The sequence below is a fragment of the Diospyros lotus genome, chromosome 5 (genome assembly GCF_014633365.1).
Source record: "Diospyros lotus cultivar Yz01 chromosome 5, ASM1463336v1, whole genome shotgun sequence".
In the NCBI taxonomy this organism is placed as follows: domain Eukaryota; kingdom Viridiplantae; phylum Streptophyta; class Magnoliopsida; order Ericales; family Ebenaceae; genus Diospyros; species Diospyros lotus.
Window position 1 is genome coordinate 16,343,765 of NC_068342.1, and position 20,553 is coordinate 16,364,317.

A 20,553-nucleotide genomic window follows, 5' to 3' on the forward strand; every position below is an offset into this window, starting at 1 on the left:
CAGAACTTCCAACACATCTTCTCATCCATGCCAGATCTCCCCTAGGATTCTAGACTTGATCTCCCTTGGTAGCGTCCAACTTCCAATGGTATGCTCACTATTCGTTCTATAATGTGAGCTTTGCAGGTTGGGTGAACCAAGGTTCCCAATTATCGGCTGATTTGGCACAACTTGGGTGTTCCCTCTTTTGCCTTTACCCTCTGACTCGTTATTTGGGAGAGGTTGTCCATTCTTGATCAGCTTAATCTCTTTTTTCCTTTTCCTAACCAATGTTATCTCTACAGGGGTGCCTAGGAGCGCCATAGCCAGTTGTTTTTTGCCTATTGTTATTCTCTGCAAGTTATGACTTGCCTTCGATGTCAGGTAAAGTTTGCTTGGCCTTAGCATAGTTGGTTTTGTGGGATTTTTTTGGTTGCTCATAGATGGCGTGGCAAATCTTCGTGGACGGTGACGACTAGGCTTACCCTTCAAGCTACTGTCTATTTTATTTGACATGAACACAATAATCGTTGCTTTTGTAAGTTTGAGCACTTTCCATCTCAGCTTGTCTACCAGATACAAAATGTTGTTAGGACCCGATTACATTCTATGCAATTCCCACGAACATTGCAAGGTTTAACTTTTGTCCATTTCAAACGCCTCTCATCTTCTTGTTTGATTTAGCTCATTTCTTTTTGGCTTTTAAGAATGTTGTGTTACCATATTCTACTCATCCTATTGTTTGCGAGTCTATTTGGTTTATAGATCCTCTGGCAATATAGTTCTTTGGGGTATATCCTCCCCTCTTACCCCCATCAACTTATGAGGCTTGTCCCTCTCTTCTTTGCCCCTCTCCTCCCCATTTTTCTACCCTACTTCTCTATTCCCTCTCCGCCATGTTCTATGACTTTTTAGCAGCTTCGCCCGACTAGTTTTCCTTCTTCCATTGAAACGAATGGCCTAATATCATAAAATTTAACAATTTGCTTCTACTTCAAATTTCATCGTATAATGGGGTTGTTTACGATGGTGGAAGTTCTTGAAATTGACAATTTTTCCCTTCCCCAAGGTAGTTTTGGGGTCTTTTGGTGGTTTCTGGCCGACTAGTTTCCTTTCTCCACTTGTCACTTGACAATTTTCTCCTGCATCATATTTCTTCAAAAAATGGAGGTTGTTTTGCTGATGGGTGGTTCTGGCTTCGCTTGTTCCTCACTGGGCTTCTCTATTGTCTTCTGTCTTTTCCCATTATGGGAATGTTGTAGCTATATTTAATGTTTCAATATGTTTAAGGTTCATGTTAGTTTCTGCCTCACCTATTTGAGGCCTACTTTGATGCAGCTTATTATTTCTTGTTCTTAGCTAGTTTGTCGTCATTTTGTTTCTTCTTCTATGCGGGGTATGCCCCAACTTTTACTGTAGTCATTTTTGCATTTTTTCCTGTTCTATGAATTTTTTATTTAGAGAAAAAAAAAAAAAGAAGAAATTTAGGACAAACTAACTTCGATGGAGCCAGGACGCCTCCAAGAGCTAGTTGGATAAGCTGCACAAATAAATGTCACATTGTCTTCCTCCCATTTATGAGGCCCAAAAATGAGATTCAAGTAAAAATCTCCAACAAGCAAATGAAGATAAGAGCCCTTCAAACAAATATGCACTTTCAGCTTTTCGACAGATTGGTGTCACCTGCTGCTACTGCTGCTGCTCTTCCTTGAAAAATCATTATGTAATGTAGCCAAATTCGTTGCACAAAAAGCAAAGCCCAGCCAAGCCAAGCCAGCTTCAGCAAAGGGAAATAAAAACAAGGAACATGGCGGTAATTGTGGCATTACCATTAAAAGAAGAGCAAAACTCAAATCCCAACGGTCCAAAAGGAAAGTTGATCAATCAGTTCTGCTTATAAACTAATAATTAACACATTTCTGTATCAGGGTTTGGATCAAGTGAATCAGTGCAGATTTTACCAGACCAATCAAAAACCTAACATCCAATAAATCTAAAATTTTGAACATTCTGTTCACCCCATAGAAGAAGAAATTGCCAGTAGAGTTGAGAGATCAAAATGCAAAACACTGAAGCAAAAAAAGCGATTCTCCATGCCATGTTTCAAATTCCGGCACACCAGAAGGGAGCATGTATACCTTCAAATCCAATAATAAATTCATCTGTCCAACCAACAATCCAAGGCTTTTGATTAGGGATCACCATTTCTGTTTCAACTTAATGAAGGAATAACTAGGTATGAAAAGTAATGATGCCTGTATTGGACAGTGATTAATGGACAAAAACTAGAAGTAATGTTGAGAACCAGATGAAGAACCAAAAACAGTTGCTCAACTGGAGTGGGTGACACCCCGATACTTAAGCTCCTTCCACCACAATATGCATCCCCTATCTTTAGCATGCTATCCCCTTCACAAAGCAAAATTAGCCAAAGGCTAGGTTCCAAAAAGGTGTGCTAGGATTGAAATTGCTGATCCAAAACCAAATAAAACTGCAGCGCTTCAAAATTTCTCAGCAAAGCCCTAAACCCAATGCAATCTATTATCTAAAATTCAAATGAGGCTTCTTTGGGGAACAAAAGATGGACCCTGAAGATTTAACTCCATCATGCTTAAAGCCATTAATCAATGATCCAAATTCCGATTCTTCATCACTGTCAATGTTACATGGAGGAGACCTATTCTGGTGAGCCCTGCGCTGTAGAATAAAGACATTGAATAAATAGCTCACTAGATCCTCCCTCGCTTTGCTAGGAAAAGATCTAACAAGTTCATCCCAGAAACACTTATCCATCGATGGTGGATTTGACCTAACAATCTCCTTGAATCTTTGTTCATCTTCTTTTTTCCATGAAAGAGCAACTTCCTCACCCATCATGTCAAACTTCCAACAATGAAAGGCCGAGCCAAGTTCAATCTTCACTTGCATCCTTTTGTTGGAAATATGGAATCTCACACATTCAACTGAGCCTGGGTGCCGGCAGCCACATGAATCTTGTCTTCCTCTCCCAATGCGAGCCCTTTCAATCACATATCTGTTGTGCTCCTTACTTTTTGGTGGCCAGACCTGCAAGCCTAACCATCTGGGGTCACTTTCATAAATTTCCTCACTCCATTCTGGTACATTTGCTTGAAAAAGTGGACCCACTGGGACTCGTTTTTTGTTTTGTTTGTTACCTAAGAAGCCAAATATTGTACCTGCAGAAAAGGTTTCAGATTCTCTGTCAAAGTGGTCCTCTATATCACTCTGAGTGCCTGAGGACAACTCTGAACATGCCCCTGTTTTGGAAGAAAGTGCTTGAGACTCTTTTGCCAAAAATATCCTCTGACTGCATCTTACTCTCCCTGATCCAGTATGATCATCATACACTGATGGATGCATCCTTTGGTTTCTCTATGAGAAGTTAAAAAATCCATTATTTAATGAATAGATGTGGAGATATTTGTGTTTATTTGTGATTTGAGTAACAGAAAGACTGCACAAGATATTGCAGAGACTGAACACATTTTAAAGTTGAAACTAGAAAAAAATGCCAAAATACTAGTGAAGGCCATAATAGAACAAATCAGCACCCCAAATAGTTTACATGGTATCTCAAAAATGCATTTGGAAGGGAGTGGGAGTATCCGCAAAAATGTTGAAAAATCTTAAAAGAAAAAAGTCAACAATCTGTAGCCCGCTGACTAGCTTGTCCAATAGTTCAGCATATGCAACATGATTTCGTAAAGAAATGCCTAAGTTACCTTGTATGTAGTCTTTAGGACCTTGGGTCAAAATGAAACCCCTTTAAACAAACATCTGGAAAAGATACCCAAGTCTAGCCCAGTCCCACATGCAGTCGCTGCAATATGCACACATCTCAAGACCCAAACCTTGAATCTTGTTTAGTTTTTATGTGAAAATAATATTTTTAACTTTGGGTTTGGAAGTTAAAACTTGAAATTTGAAAAGTGTTAACCACTGCTGCATTAGCTGCAACAAAGACTAGGAAGAATAAGAAGACAAATACGAAGAAAGAACGTATGAACAAGTGAGCAAATGAATCCCAACGAATTGCAGTTGCTGCTCCTGTAGCATCAGCAGCATGCAGCAAAAAAAAAAAACCTCTAGCATTTCCCTACTTAGGGGATGGACCCTTGAGCCACAAGGCCCACAAGCTAAAAGAAACAGAGAAAAAGGAACATATTTTAGTCCAAGGCTGAAGTAAGATGCACACAAACATTTTTCAATATATCTAGATCCATTCCATGGAAATAGATTATAGGAACATGCAATCCTTCAATCTGGATCACAATTTTAATAACCAAATTTGCCCATTCCTTCTAAGTGCTCACTGGAGATCCAAAGTTTCTTCAAAGTACCCCTTTTTTAAACTGCCTTACTAAGAAATTGTATAAATATAATGGCAAACTAGTGCATGAACTGCCAATCAAAGAGTCAGGGGACCACCTTTTGTTATATTGGGTCATATATCATAAGATGCAGAAGGTTTTCCATCAAATTTCTGGTGTATAGCTGAGCTATTTAAGGTTTATTGATAGAGTACTTTGTATTATTAAGGTAGGGAAATTTAGATATGGCAAAGACGTGATTAGAAAGAAACAAAATATCTTCGGAAGGTATGGCACAGAATGTTGGGCGATGCAGTACCAACATGTGCAGTATCAGAGCTCGCCCCATGGTTCCCAGTGCAAGCGAACAGCGACGAAGGTGACGCTAGCATTGCAGTGTTCGCCTAGGACTCGTAGTGGCTAGTGCATAGCCTGCCGTCGTGGGCGTCGGGCTGCGGAGCGTGGTGGTATGTTATGATCCACTGCAAGGTATGAGACTTGTCCCACATTGGAAGTTCAGGTTTCTGGTATGAGCTTTATAACCTCTTGGACACCCTTCCCTTAACAGCTAGCTTTTGAGGGTGAGTTCTATCTGAGGGTTGTAACAGAGATGTACTCTTGCCCAAATGAATGGCATGGAGCCATGAAAATTTGGGGAGAAATGAAACTTAGATTTTAAGTGATAGATCCCTTTAGGTTAAAGGAGTGGAGTGACTATTTGTGAATTAAGGAAGGTGCTGGAAATGGGGAAAAGTCTAGAAAAATGCTAGACAAATGGCCATTGGTTAAAACAACACATGAAGGCTTAATTTCAGGTCAAATAGGTATCACTAACAGCCATTATCCATGTGAAAATTAAGGGAAAATTGATCTTATAGAGTAGCCCAAGGGATTAGAGGTTAGAGGGAAAGGTAAAGCAAGGTTGATTGCTTAGAAGGTCTCTCTATGAATGATAGTAATTCCCAAGGTGAAGGTATAAGAAATTTGATCCTTCTAGGATAAGTCCAAGGATTAAAATGGAGTGCATAAGGAAGCTGTGAGTATTTCAATGGTATGCCTAGTGAAATGTAAGGCATCTTCACTGGAATTTGTCCACGAAAGACTCAAGATGTAGCTGAGAACTTAGGTCAGTGTTTGAGAGTGTAGGATAGAGGAGAAGCTGGAAATTCTAAGGCATAGAGGATGGAATAGAAATTGACAGCTTATGATAGCCTAGGTTATCCAAACCTAAGCATATCTTGATAGGCTGGTAGATAGAAGAGGCACAAGAGAGACGTACAGTCCTTTGAGTTTGAAGCAAACATAAGAAGGAAAGATAGTGGCAAAGCCTAAAGGCCAGTTTTGGGAACTAGGAGTAAGTCTAGCAGTGTTAAGACCAATCCAAGTAAGGTGGCACTGTTGTTGTGATGCTGTGTAAAAGTTTGGACCCTTTGGAGAAATAAGTATGGATTTGGTTTATGGTGGAGCGTACTTAGACGGAAAGTTATGTATTTTAGGTTGTATAGCTGAAACCCTAAATAAATGTCTAGGTAGAGAAAGTTGAAATAGCCAATGGGCAGTCCACTTGGCTTAGATTTAGTCCCACCATGGAAAGGACCAATCATATTGATGTTAGGAAAGTTATTCGCTAGGGAAATCCTTGAGGAGGATCAATCCTAATAAGAGTTGCAAGTATTGGTAATGCAGCTGGAAGTATTATCCAAGGTGTTCCATTGTTGAAATTTACAGCAGTGTTTTGATATTCTTAATGTTTGTTGTTGTTTTTTGAGTGATGAGGTTGTGCAAGTATTATCCAAGGTGTTCCATTGTTGAAATTTACAGCAGTGTTTTGATATTCTTAATGTTTGTTGTTGTTTTTTGAGTGATGAGGTTGTGCAGTAGTCCAGATGAGAGCAGGTCAAGTTCATCTATTGGAAGGCCAAGGCTGAAGGTTGAAGTATACTCAACACAATGGTGGAGAATTGTAAAAAGTTGTCTCGAGTATAGGATAAGAAGATCAGTGAAAGCAGTGCATTTGAGGGCCAATGAAAAATTAAATAGGAGTTTATATCCCAATCTATAATTAGTAATAGTTGGGGGGGTTAAACTGTAAATATGTTTATGTCTTCATTGGGATATCCGCCTACTCTATAAATAAAGGGCATAGGGTGTGTGTGTAATATAATTCATTCTCATTCTCTATGTTCGAAGTGCAATGTGAGAGGAAAGACTTGTGTTCAAAAAAGTTCTTTGTAATCTCCAAGAAGATTGTATTCAGGTGGGATAGAGAAGGAAGAGAGTGATCAATCATCTTCTCATTTCTATTGTTATTGAGTGTAGTTTCATTCTGAGAGAAAGGCTGGAAAGGTAGCTTTGTAATCTTGTGGAATGAGGAATTGTTGTACTCGGATATAGAAAGAGAAGGGTTGCTATTGTACTGATCGGTTTAATCAATAAAGAAAGACTGGTCTGTGGGGGTTTGGACGCTGGATGTAGGGTTGCAACTAGTGCAATCTGAACCAAGATAAATCTTTGTATCTTCTTGTGGTTTGATTCTTTCCCGTCTGTTTTCATTCATTTAAATTCTGTTCTTGCACTTCAGTTTATATTTCTGTTATTTGGTTTTGATTTTGGGTGAAGAGTGACTGAATTCTTGTCTAAGAAAACTGATCTAGTGACCCTAGGATTAACAATACCATTGAAAATTTTGAAAGTTCATCAGAAGACTGAAACAAAACCAAAAGTTCAGGATTTTTTTGATAATTTACCCAAAAAAAATTTAAATTTTATATTCCTAAAATAATAAAATGGCACAAAAATCATAGGGAAAGTTCCATTTCAAAATTACATATAGTATATAAATATCACTGGCAACAGATATATATAAAATTATATATATTCATGTTGCAGGCCCACAGTAAACCCATTACACGGTTGTTGTAGGAACTTCCCTACGACAAACTGTTACAAGTAGAGGTGTTAAACTGCCCAATCAGCACAATCCATGGTGAACAATCCCAAGATGGGGCCCTTGACCTAACCCAACATGGAAGGTTCCTACCATGCCTGGGCATGGAAGGAATGCTGCAACTTGCAAGGCTAACCCCCCCCCCCCCCCCCCCTCCCCTTCCAGCTCAAGCAGTCAAATTTTGTATCGTAATAAATTGAGGATATGTCCCCTCATTTGAAAAAACCTTTAAATCTCTCTCTCTCTCTCTCTCTCTCTCTCTCTCTCAAGTCTCTCTAAGCTCTTTACAAATTATAGTCTCAGTTCTATGATTTCTCAATCATAGCGTCAATTTTATGATTCTTTCAAATCACTCTATCACTGTCTAAATTGACTATCCATTCTCATTTTTGCTGAATATTTCAATTGTCAACTATTTCATTCTCTTCAAAAATCAACTACACTATTTTGTGCATTTTTTGTCATTAACAAAATATTTTAGCACAAAGTTTATATTTTTTGAATTGTCATATCTAAATTTTTTTATGGCAAATTGCACCCAGACCCCTTGCGGTTTGGGTCATTTGCATAGAGACCCCATGTGGCTAAGGAATGCTTCTCAGGGTCCTTGTAGTTTATATTTTTTGCTCAGACAGCCCTTCCTTTATAAACAAAGCTAAATTAACCCTAATTAAACTAAACTAAGTTAATTAATTATAATTAGATCATATTAAATTAAACTTAACAAAAATAAACATAAAAAATTAAAAAAAAAAAAGATGCCAATGATGAACCATCATTGGAAACTCATGGGTCCAGAGCCATCATTTCTGATGAAGGGTTTTGTTGGATTTTGCCGAAAAGAATTTAACCAGAGAGAGGAGAAGGAAAGGAAGAAGAAGAAATAGGAGGAGAATTAAACCCCATATAGGATAAAAGATCAAACCCTATTCTTGTTCCACTGGCGACTACAAATTTGTTGCTACTTTGTCTTCTTTGTGATTTGTAAAGAATCAAATCCCATTAATGGCCCAATCGAGCCTTTTGTGTTCTTCTTCTTCATGATTTGCAAAGAATCAAACCCCATTAACGGCCAAATCGGACCTTGTCCCCAAATTTCCTCCTCCTCCTACTTCTTCTTTGTGGTTTCAGATATGGAACCATGGCCAGAAACAATTCTGGAAATTGATTCCTGTGATAGATCCCATCATCTCTGGCCCACCATTGCCAAAAACGATGGAACCCATAATGATGGGTTCCATCATTTGTGATGAAGGGTTTCACTAGAGTTGACTCCAGGGATTGTTCATTGCTGGCAGATTTTTGTTATTTTTTATTTATGTTTTATTTTGTTGATTTTAATTTAATATAACTTAGTTTAGTTTAATTAAGGTTAATTAATGTCGTTTGTAACAGAAAGAGTGTTCGAACAAAACATATAAACCACAAGGACCTTCAGAAGTATTTCTTAACCACAAAAGATCTCCATCTAAATGACCCAACCCATAAGAGGTATGGGTGCAATTTAGCCTTTTCTTAATTATCATGACTATCTGCCATAAACCTTACATGTGAGTTGTTATCTATTATTGGTCCCCAGCCCAAATAAAGTGGGTAAACTTAGGAAGTTGACAACTAGTGTAAAACTCTTAAGATCAAATGTCTAAATTCCAAACAAGTGAAAAATTATTGGAGCCTAATCCTTCATAGCAATATGCTACACTGCTCACAAGTGAAAAATGATCTAGATCCACTGCATCAATGCTCAAATGTAGTGTTAAATTAGCAAGGTTCTTCCATTTTCATGGATGAATGCAAGCAAAGTAAGCTAGTCGAAGATCATAGATTAAAGATTGGATCATGGAACATTGGGACTTTGACAGGAAAAATGGAAGTGGTTGATGTGATTAATAGGAGAAAAATTGATGTTATGTGCCCTCCAAGAGATGAGATGAGTTGGAGAGAAGGCTAAAATATGACGAAATATAAACTTTCGTACTTAGGAAAGGATTGAGAAAAGAATTGTGTAGGGGTTATTATGGATAAGACTTTAAAGGATGATGTAGTGAATGAGATGAGAATAGATGATAGAATTATTGTACCTATATGTCAGAATCGAATTCTGACGGGATAATTCTCCTTGATCCGAGAAGAATTAGGGGAAATTGAGGGGAAATAGAGAAAGAATTGAGGGGGAAAAAGAGAATGAGAGAGAGAATTGGCGAGAGAGAGAATTTGTGTATTGATAATTCTCAAGATAACCAAAAAAAGTGGCATCAGTGGTTTATATACTCATCCAGCTCACCCTTAGGTAGAGATGGGAAATGGGTAGGCCGGGCCAGCCCGACCCGCATCCTGCTTGGCCCACCCATTTGGTGGGCCCCAAATTTGGCCCATGAGGGAGACGGGTCGGGCCAGGCCGAGCCAAGGAAATAGAAACTTAGGCTCGGCACAACCCTGTGGCCCTTAATAAATGGGCCAAAGTGGGCCAGGTCGGGCTATGGGCCGGCCCGTGGGCCTGGCTATCTGGGTCGGCCCGTGAGCCATTTATTTTTAATTTTTTTAAATATAATTTTTTAAATATTTTTTTTATTTTTTCCCAAATGTAACTAATATTTTTTAAAATATGTTTATTAATGTTTACTTATAATTTTGATGATGTTACAGTAAACATTATGTTTACAAACATTACACTAAAATTATGTTTACAAACATAATTATGTTTACAAAGATTACAATAAAATTATGTCTACAAGAAACATAATTTTTAATTATTATGTTTATAATTATTAATTACAAACATAATTTTTTAAATATTTTTTTATTTTTTGGTGGGCCAGGATGGGCCATTTTAGTGGGCCAGTTGGTGGGCCGGCCCACGGGCCATTTTGGTGGGCCAGGCCAAGCCGGGCCACGGGCCACATATTGCTGGCCTGGCACGGCCCTCATTTTGCTAGGTGGGCTGGCCCGGCCCGTTTGCTACAGTAACTGGCCAAGCCCGGCCGAGCTATGAGGCGGGCCGGCCCATGGGCCGTCCGACCCATTTCCCATGCCACTTGCCCAAATACAAATATTTGAATTCAACTTTAGGTCTAATTGCCTAACTAACATTCCTGCTTATTCTAACAATCAACTAACAGTTGGCTAATTATAATTGAGCCCCCCATATCCTCAAGAAGTTCATAGTAAGCCAGCCACCTTGGGAAACTGCTTGAGTAAGTTGGGGAGGTACTCTCAAATGTTATTCTCCGAATGGAGATTGGACCACCAAACCAAGACTTGCATTAAAGGGCCCGTGTCAATGTATGATGTGCCTATCCACAATAGCCACAAGCTTTGAAGCCTCTATAGGATCCAATAGTAGGATTAGTAGGGTTGTGCTGGCTGCATGAGCTCTTGCAGACCTCTTCAATAGAGAAACATGGAACATAAGTGTACCTAGGACTCCGAGGGTAGCTGAAGCTTGTACGCTACCTTGCCTATCCGTTCCACAATTGGGTAAGGGCCAAGGTACTTCGGACTCAATTTGGGGTGTTGGCCTGAAGCCAAGGTCTGCAGGTGGGCCTTTCTTAGCATGACATAGACCCTATCCCCTATTTCAAATTCTCAATCACTCCTCCTTCGATCAGCAAACTGCTTGGTGCGGTTTTGAGCGTTGGCTAATTCCTTCTACAACACCGTAGCACTTGTTGCTTTGTTGCAAGTAGGAGTCCATTGTCTCCACCATCACTTCCCTTACTATGGCCGGTAGTAGTGGGGGTTATACTAGTATAAGGCCTCGAAAGGAGTCATTTTGATGGCACTGGGTAGCAAGAATTGTACCACCACTAGGCCAAGGACAAACAACGATGCCACCCCTTAGGCCGTAGGAAACATAGGCACCTCAAGTACGTCTCCAAGCATTGGTTCACCCTCTCAATCTAGCTGGCCATCTGATTCTGGGTAATATGTTGAGGACATGTGCAGCTTAGCTCCCAAAGCTCTTGAACAACTCTCTCTAAAAGAGACTGGTAAAGACCTTATCCCTATTCGAGACTATGGATTAAGGAATGTCGTGTAGCTGGACCACTCTGTCTAGGAAGAGGCAGACCACCTCTTGAGCTGTGAAGGGGTCAGTTAGGCCAACGAAATGGGAAAATTTAGTGAATCTATCAACTACCACTAAGATGTAATCCCGGCCTTCGAACTTTGGTAATCCCTCCACAAAGTCCATAGATATATTGGTCTAAGCTTGAGTGGGGATGGGGAGTGGTTGGAGTAGCCTAGGTGCGACTACTGTTTCATGCTTGCATCTCCTGCATGTATTCACACTTCAACACAAACTCCATTACATACTTCTTCAATTTAGGCCAAAAGAACATCTGTCTTGCCCTCTGATAAGTGCCCTACACCCTGGAATGGCCCCCAAGTGGAGAACCATGTAGCATCTCCAAAATCTTGCCCTTTAGCTCCTCCTAGTCTCCCACTACCAGCCTTCCCTGTTGCCTCGGTACTCCATTTTCCAAAGTGTACCCGAGTCTTAAGGTAGGATCTAGAGTGAGCTACTCCATTATTCCCTTAGCCCAATCACCCCGTTCATACTTGGCACTAACCTCCTAATACTAGTGATGGAGGTCACTATTGCTTCTTCTATGCATCTTGACAATGCATCAGCTACCTTGTTCTCCTTTCCCTTTCGATATTGGATTATGTAGTCCAACCCCATTAATCTGGCCATCCCTTTCTTCTAGAGATGAGTGTATAGCCTCTGTTGCAAGAGAAATTTGAGGCTCTCATGGTCTGTTCTAATGATGAATTATCCCCTCTCCAAGTAGTGACGCCATTTGTCTACTGCAATTAATACCGCCATCAACTCCTTATCATAGACACTGAGTCCCTGATGCTTAGGGCTCAAAGCTTGGCTAATGAAGGCCAAGGGTCTCCCCTCTTGGGATAACACTGCTCCTACCCCAGTGCTGCTAGCGTTTGTCTCCAGAGTGAAAGGCTTGGATAAGTTAGGGAGTCCCAAGGTAGGGATTTCACTCATTGCCTTCTTGAGCCTCCCAAAGGCCTCTCATGCCTTCTCATCCCATCGGAACCCTTCCTTCTTCAATAAATTGGTGAGGGGCTTACTAATCACCCCATAGTCCCTCACAAATCTTGTAATAGCCTGTTAAGCCTAAGAAGCCCCTCAGGACCTTTACTAATGTAGGCCTCAGCCATGACAACATTATAGTCACCTTTTTGGGATCAGTGCTAACTCTTACACTGGATATGACATGTCCCAAATATTCCACCCTTGGTTGGGAAAAAGAACACTCGGACTTCTTAATAAACAGATAATTGAATCTCAGGACCTCAAGAGCATTTTTTAAGTGGTTTAGGTGTTGTGAGAATGAAGAACAGATAAGAATGTCATCAAAATAGACTAACACAAATTTACGGAGGTAGGGTTCAAAGATGTGATTCATTAAGACCTGAAATGTGGCAAGGGCATTAGTTAAGCCGAAGGGTATTACCAAAAATTCGTAATGCCCTTGATGAATAGAGAAAGCTATTTTGGGGACATCATCAAGGTTCATCCAAATCTGATGATACCCTAATCTCAGGTACAATTTGGTGAATACCTTGGCATGTTTCAGCTCATCAAGAAGGTCTTCGATTACAGGGATAGGAAATTTATTTTTTACGGTTTGGGAATTGAGCTGGCGATAATCTATGTAGAAATGCTAGCTCCCATCTTTTTTCTTGACTAATAGTATGGGTGAGGAGTAAGCGCTTTGACTTGGTCGAACAATTGACCTTGCCAACATATCTTTGATCAAGTTCTCAATCTCTATTTTTCTGCTTAGAGGGGTATCTATAGGCTTGAATATTGATAGGTTCCATGTTTGGTTTTAAAACAATAGAATGATCAAAACATCTGTGGGGTGGCAGTGATTGGGGCTCTTCAAAAAGGTCCTTAAATTCAAGCAATAGTTTATTAAGGGAGTCTATTTCGTGTACCTACCATGGGTGTGATTGGGTGGCATTCCTTGCTTCCTCCTGCTCTACATCACCTTCCCCTTGTTCCACTACCTCAATTGAGAATAGTTGGTCTACTTAGGTCCATTTAGACTTCAGAATTTGTCACACACGAAGATCTTGGCACGACATTGGCAGCCCCATTTACAATTTTCGTTTGTCTTCTTATTCATTTCTTTTATGTTATGTTATTATGTCTTTATTTACTTTATGTGTTTGTGTTGGTTTGGATATTCCAGCTAAAGGAGGGGTTGTTAGAGATATTTTATAGGGAAGGCCATGTGTAAAGAGGCCTAGAAAAAGACAAAATAGTTTGTTATTGGGATGGGGATCTGTTATGGCAACACCCAAGCTAGAGGTACAAATATCCTCTAGATTCTGCTTGTAGAGAAGGCAAAAATCTAGAAGAAATCCTATCTTTTCTCTCTACTTTCATCTCTCCCTTTTTGTTTTCTCTTCTCTCCCTCTAATTACAATCTCTCTTTACTTTCTTCTTCTTCTTCTTCTTCTTCTTCATAATCCCTACTGCACTCTCTAATTCACACCAAATTACAAGGTTGATCTCATTGTCACATTGGAGTTGTGACAGAATTTTCTGTAGCCTCCTCCCAATTATTATCTTGCAAATTGCCATTTCAAGACTCCCTAAAAGGGTCATTCTCCTATCATCCTTCTCAATGTGACTTCCATTGTATTGAAGTCAAACTTGATAAGGCTCTCACCTTTCATCCAGTCCACTCCTAAGACTATATCACAACCCCCTAACTTTAGCAATCTTAAGTCAACTTCAAATGGCTCCCCATGCATCTCCCAATAGAACCCTTCAAATGCAGATTGGCACATCACCTTGTTGTCGTTTGCTACTATTGTTGACAAAGGGTGAGTCCCTGTCAATTCACACTTCAACCTCTTGGTTGTTCCTTCATCAAGGAAGCTACGTGTGCTTCCACTATCAATTAAGACCATTAGCCGGTGATCCTCGGCTTTCCCTTCCACTCATATGATCTGTTGTTAGCAAGTCCTCTGAGGGCATAGAGGGATATCTCTACATTTTTTTCCCCTTCTTCACCCCTTTGGGGAAGCTCTCCTTCATCTTGTTCTCCTCATCCCCTTCTATCAGTAGGAGCTACCTCCTACACTGATGTCTGGGGGTGTATCGATACCCACAACGAAAGTAGAGCCCTACTTTCCTCCTCTATTCAGCAAACCTCCTGCTATTTAGGGGCACGGGGACTAAGGCAGAGGATTGTTCCCCGCCTGTGCTCCTTTGGATCATCTTACCTCCTTCTCTCCCTATCCTTCTGCTTCCCATCTGGGCCATTCCCACATTCAAGGCCCTTATCTACCCCATTTGTTTCCTCATCAACGCCTCTACCGTCAACTCCCGCAACCTTGCACACTCCACAGCTTGTTTAACCGTTCTAGGCTGCTACAGCTTGACAATGGGCCCAATTCTTCACCTAACCCATTCACAAAACTGGATACGAAGTATCCCTCAATCAGGTGGGGGTACAGAATGAGCATAAGGGACTTGAGTTCTATGAATTTCAGTTGGAAAGCCTGCACTATCCCCTCCTATAAGACCTTGTTGAACTCCTCAACCATGTTCAACATATTCCTGTCCCCAAACCTCTCGCAAAGATCCTCCACAAATTCCGCCCATTGGCAGCCCTCCTTAGTCCCGATCCATCCCTGAAATCATGCATCGCCTACGTTGTTTAGGTAAGTAGCTACAAAAGTCACACATTGTTGTTCTGACACCCCATAGAAGCTGAACATCCTTTCGCACCTACGCACCCACCACCTCGGGTCCATTCCATCAAACATTGGTATTTCCAATTTAGGAGTTGGAAATCTAGGCGGATGGGAAGCAACCTGATTTCCCTACCGCCTCTCCATGTAATTCTCCTCTACCATCGCTAAATCAGGGCCCAAATTCAGAGGCGTCCTTGACTCAAGAAGTCAGAATATGGCCAGGTAAGATGGGGTCCAACCTCTCTCTGGGAGGTAAGTCCGACGAGACTCTCACCTGGTTTTGACTCATGACCATGCAGATGAACATTTGCATCTAATCGCACAGTTGGTTGTGTTGCCCCCAGTTCACCTCCCTCCAGCAATCCATGGCTCCTTCAATTTCTTTCCACCATTGCCTCCATGGACAACTCCATACTACCCATCCAAATCTACATGTCGACACTTCAGAGGTAGCTTGTTGTAGCTGAGCTTCCATTTGCTTCATACACGTACCATCATCCAAGGTGAATTCTGGCAAGATCGCGACCCAAGAACTTGCTCTAATACCAGAATGTCATAATCAAATTCTGAAATGGGATAATTCTCCTTGATCTGAGAAGAATTAGGGAAAATTGAGGGGGAAATAGAGAAAGAATTGAGGGGGGGAAAGAGAATGCGAGAGAGGGAGAGAGAGAATTGGTGGGAGAGAGAATTTGTGTATTGATAATTCTCAAGATAACTCGGAGAGTAGCATTAGCGGTTTATATGCTAATCCAACTCACCCCTAGGCACGCCAAGGGCCGCTAGCCCAAATACAAAAATTTGAATTCAACTTTAGGTCTAACTGTCTAACCGACATTCCCGCTTATTTTAACAATCAACTAACAGTTGGCTAATTACAATTGAGCCCCCCATATACAATCGTTCCCGTGACACTATAGTGGTGCTAGGCGAAGAAACTATGAATATTGTTAGTACATGTGCACCTTAAGTTGGATTGGGAGAGGAGATAACAACAAAATTTTGGTTAGACTTTGAGGGATTGGTTCAAGGAATATCTAGAGGAAAGAACATCATTATAGGAGGTGACCTAAATGGTCATGTGCGTAGACAAAGGAAAGGGTAAATAGAGATTTACGTGGAGGTTATAAATTTGGAGAAAGAAATAACGAGTACAACATTTTAAATTTTGCCACAACATATGCACCTTAGCCAACGTTACATTTAAAAGACAAGATGAACATTTGATCACGTATAAAAATGGCAAACCAATCAGCCAAATGGATTACTTTCTTATGAGACAAGAGGACCACTTAATAAGAATTGCAAAACTATACTAGAAAAATGTCTAACCACTCAACATAGACTTTTGGTCATTGGTATCAATATCAAAAAATGGAGAAAAGTGACACAAAACAAAGCCCAAGAATTATATGGTGAGACTTAAAGGTGAAAAGAAAAACATTTTCAAGAAAAAAGTGACATAAGAGATCAAACCATAAAATGGATACATCAAAAGTTGTTCTAGGAGTCATATAGAAAAAGTCCCAAATCAAAAAGAAAATTGGTGATGGGAATGAAGGGGAACAAGAGAAAATAAAACTAAGAGAGATTTCTACAAGACTTTACACAAATGCCATAATGAATAAAACCTAAAGAGGTACAGTTTCACAAAAACAAAAAACCAAAAGTAAAAAAGGCAATTAGTAACGAAAGTTAAAAGCTTATGAAAATGCTGCTTGGTCAAAATCAAGATCAAATACCTCAAGCCAACACTTTTGTTTAGATTAATTTGGTGCAAATGAAGCATATAATTCAGCCAAAAATTACAAAGAAAAAGGGCCATACGATTTCAACGTGATTCAAAAAATAGCCACTGTAAAATTAATAAGCATAAAGTTATGCAATCAAGAACCAAACTATACAAAACATTTTTCCACGCAAAAGAAAACTACCTCAAAGATAAACTAAAGAAGCAATAATTTCAAATGAATCACCGTGAGTGTTCTACCTAATTGAAGACAAGCAATCCATGACCCACAATAAAAACTGGCAGCCTGGAATCAAGTTAGAGCAACCATCAAGACAAAATGAAGTGTATAATTTCAGCAAACAGATTGAGTAGTTTTCTCTCCTTTTTTTATATTTATAACTAAGTGAATGGTCTACAGTGCAAACTGCAAACATGTTCAGTCAACTGATAAATTCATCAAATGAGGATTGGAGTGCAAAACACCCTGCAGTGCAGTATGTTATCTTTGGTTGCAGCCTAAGACCCATTAACTATTTATAGGTGGTGATGAACAGTGAACTAAAAAAAAAAAAAAGGCAAGATCCTGCTTGAAATTGCATAAAATTCATCCTCAGCGACATGTTCTTGCAAAAGTCTAGAGTTTCTATGACATACCAGCCAATCTGAACGTGATACGTCAGCACTTATAATGCCATCTCTTTTGATAGTCATGGCCTCTCGAGCCAACAAGACCTGCTTCCATTGTTGCTCGCTCCCATAGCATTTCCACTTGGACCTTTCTGGTAAGGACCCAACTTCTGGATCACAAGGATTCTTCGCAATCTCAACAATCCAATCCAACATCCTCTGATGACAATCCCGCTTTCTCTTCCTGCAAGAAATATCCTCCTCAAGAACAGTGGAACCAGAAGTTGCATCCCCTTCATTTTGGTGCCTTTTCTTTGCCTCAACACTTTTTCTGCCATCATCTGACTCCCCCGAACTCCAAACTTCATTTTTACAGTTCAGTTTTCCAACATCCTTGTAACTCAAGTTACTCTTTTCCACATCCAAACATGGGTATTCCCCATCATCCTTACTCTGATCTGTAATATTAGTTGAAACACTTTTGAACTCTGTCTCTATGTCCATTAGACAACCACTGGAATAAGCACCACTATTCTTTAAAACTTCTTTTGAGTCTTTATCTTTAAGAATACTTTTTAACCATCTTTCCAACGTATCCAAATACTTGACGTAAACTAATTTAACAGCCGACCCCAGACCGGGATCATATCCAGAGTCCTTGGCAACACAATCCCACAAACCATTCTTGGAGACCGCCTCATACCCACCGTTCTTTCTCACAACCAAGAAGAGCTTGAACAAATCGACCGATCGCCCATTCCCAAGCATTGGTGGTAAAGGCCGAAAAAGCTCACACCCACAGGCCTCCTTGAGAGATACACGCAGAAACAGATCAAACAAGCACCGGGCCTTGTCTTCTTCGGCACCATCAACAGAACCCTTCAAACACACTTCAAAATCGCACCAGAACTCGTCTGTTTCAAGCTTAAGAAGGGTTTTGAAGCAATCCAAGGCAGACCGATCAGCTGTCTTCCCACACCCTGCCATGGATCACTGCTCTTTCAACAGAACACCCAAAAAAACACAAAAAACGAAAGGGAAAAAGGAAAAGGAAAGCATTAACAATAAGAAACAAAACACTGGATTAAGAAAGACATACAAGGAGAAAAAGAACAATATACATGTACATATACTTGTACTATATATTCCGATTGGAATAGAGATGGGTTTTTTTGGCGGGAACACTGATCTAGGGCTTCAAACCATTGAGGTCCCGCCGTGAAAATAGGGAAGAAGGAAATAGAGGGTGTTTGTCAAATTTTCCACAGATACTGACCCTTCACTTCAAATAAAATGGAGGAGAGCCCAAAGACTGGAAGTCTAAGGGAGGGAAGTCGTACCGGCATTTTTGTCGTCCTTTCCTCGTTTTGCCCTGTTTTCTCGCCCCTATTTTCTATGTCAAGAACAATAAAGAGAGGTTGCGAAGGTCCATTGGGATAGAAAATTTGGGTGCATACATTAGGGTTTTTTGGCAGGGTGGACAGGACCCTTTATTTATAGTTGGAATCAATCACTAGTTAACCGTGGTTGATTAACTAGTGTGTTGAGTAACTTGGTCATGGGTTTATGATTTGTTGAGTTTGGGAAAACTTGTTTGGGGACAGCAAAGTATGGATTTAGGGTTTTGGCAGACCACTTAATGACATGATCAGATGATCCTTCCACTTAATTTTATAGTTAACAAATTAGAAGAAATTTATGAACTTTTTGTCAAATTTGATCAAACTAAAATGCATGGGGAAAATGTGGTCTGAATTTTTTTTGAAAATGATGAAAATAATTCTTACTTAAAAAAATGACATGATGGTCTAATTACATTTTTAATATTTTGTAAACAAAGACATAAAAACTCTTCTTATCAAAAAATTTCGTTTTCAAAATCTTGAATACACATAAAAACATGTGTTGATTATTAGTTTTTGTTTCCTGTCTTGTCCAACTAATTTTATATATTTATATATATTTAATTATTTATCAACATAATCATTGGCGTCTATTTTCTAGAAATAGCAATTGCAATCAAAATCATGGGGGAATCAAACTGAAATGAAACCGATCAACACGGTTAAAAACTATTTAACTGGGTAATGGTTTGGTTATAATTTTCACTAAATACAAACTAAAACCCAAACCAAATATACATATATAAAATATATATTTATTTATTTAATATATTATATATACATATAATATATATATTGACTAATGTCTTTTTTACAAGTATTTTAACTAATACATTACAAATATATAAAATATTTAATATTTATAAAGTAATTAACAAATAAAAATAAAACTTAATCTTAAATTATTTTATTTGCATCAATCAAATAATTATTAATAAAAATAACTAATTAAATATTAAAAAAATAAAACATGACGATAAATTATGGATCAAACTAAAAAAAAATCACGGTTAAAATTCAAATCGAATCGAAACCAAATAGTTTGGTTATAATTTTTAATTTTTAAAACCAATGAATAATGATTTGATTTTAGTTTTAGTAATTTATGTTTGATTTAATTATGATTTTAATAAAAATCAAAATTAAACCGAATCATTAGCAATCCTACTCTTTCCTTAGTCTCTTTCCATGACTCCACAGGGGTTGCATGTTATGGGAAGGAAAGCCAAACCACTAACCAGACATTTTTTAACCTTGATCTATTAGCTAGCCCTGTAGGCAAGCCATGCTTAGTCTTAGTCCATTGGCTAGGCCACTAGTTAAAGCTACCTCTGCTTGTAGTTTTGTTCCACAGGGCCCTATTCACCCCAAACGGATGGTCTTTCATAGACTCATGAGCAAATTAATCCTGCTCAGAATTGAAATTCCTAAGTCAATCAAGATTCTCACTAAGAATTTAATGATCCAATCAATTCTTGATAAACCCCTTCTCATAAATCTTAGGAAGGAGGTTTTGCGAGAGTAATCATAATTCATCTAGGTTCATTTACAATAATTAATTCTAAGAATTATTTAACAAGGAGATCTTATCTTAAGTAAAAGATTATTATTACATTATTATAAATAAAAGATGATCTCTCTTCCTAGATAAGCATTAATTCTAAACATTAATCTTAAGCTACCATTAGTTTTTGGGTCTCTTTTGCTCCACGTTTGTCTCAAGTATCAAAGTAGTTTTCTCAGCCAGCACTAAGACAATCTTGTTTTTTTTCTTTTTTGCAGTTCACTAGTTCCTGT

General features: G+C 39.1%; 1 protein-coding gene across 7 annotated transcripts; it reads right to left on the minus strand.

The window, feature by feature from the left end:
• Nucleotides 1–1,526: 1,526 nt before the first annotated feature.
• LOC127801838 (AT-rich interactive domain-containing protein 2) lies at nt 1,527–18,819 on the minus strand. 7 transcript variants are annotated; one of them, XM_052337284.1, is made up of 3 exons: nt 18,630–18,776; nt 17,381–18,333; nt 1,527–3,372 (listed from the first exon to the last, which is right to left on the minus strand). In XM_052337284.1, the coding sequence occupies exons 1-3, from the start codon at nt 18,697–18,699 to the stop codon at nt 2,521–2,523; spliced, it is 1,875 nt and encodes a 624-aa protein (XP_052193244.1). In that variant the 5' UTR covers nt 18,700–18,776; the 3' UTR covers nt 1,527–2,520. The 7 variants fall into 7 exon arrangements, with proteins under 7 accessions (XP_052193244.1, XP_052193247.1, XP_052193246.1 ...); XM_052337287.1 differs by having other exon boundaries at nt 1,530–3,372; nt 17,381–18,351; nt 18,694–18,809; XM_052337286.1 differs by having other exon boundaries at nt 1,530–3,372; nt 17,381–18,346; nt 18,630–18,787.
• Between the last annotated feature and the right edge of the window lie 1,734 nt (nt 18,820–20,553).

Excerpts from the sequence above, each read along its gene's own strand:
- LOC127801838 (XM_052337284.1), bottom strand. The coding sequence starts at position 18,699 with ATGCCGGTACGACTTCCCTCCCTTAGACTTCCAGTCTTTGGGCTCTCC. Across the intron at positions 18,334-18,629 it reads CATTTTATTTGAAGTGAAGG|GGTGTGGGAAGACAGCTGAT; the intron begins GTCAGTATCTGT and ends GATCCATGGCAG. Across the intron at positions 3,373-17,380 it reads TATCACGTTCAGATTGGCTG|AGAAACCAAAGGATGCATCC; the intron begins GTATGTCATAGA and ends AACTTCTCATAG.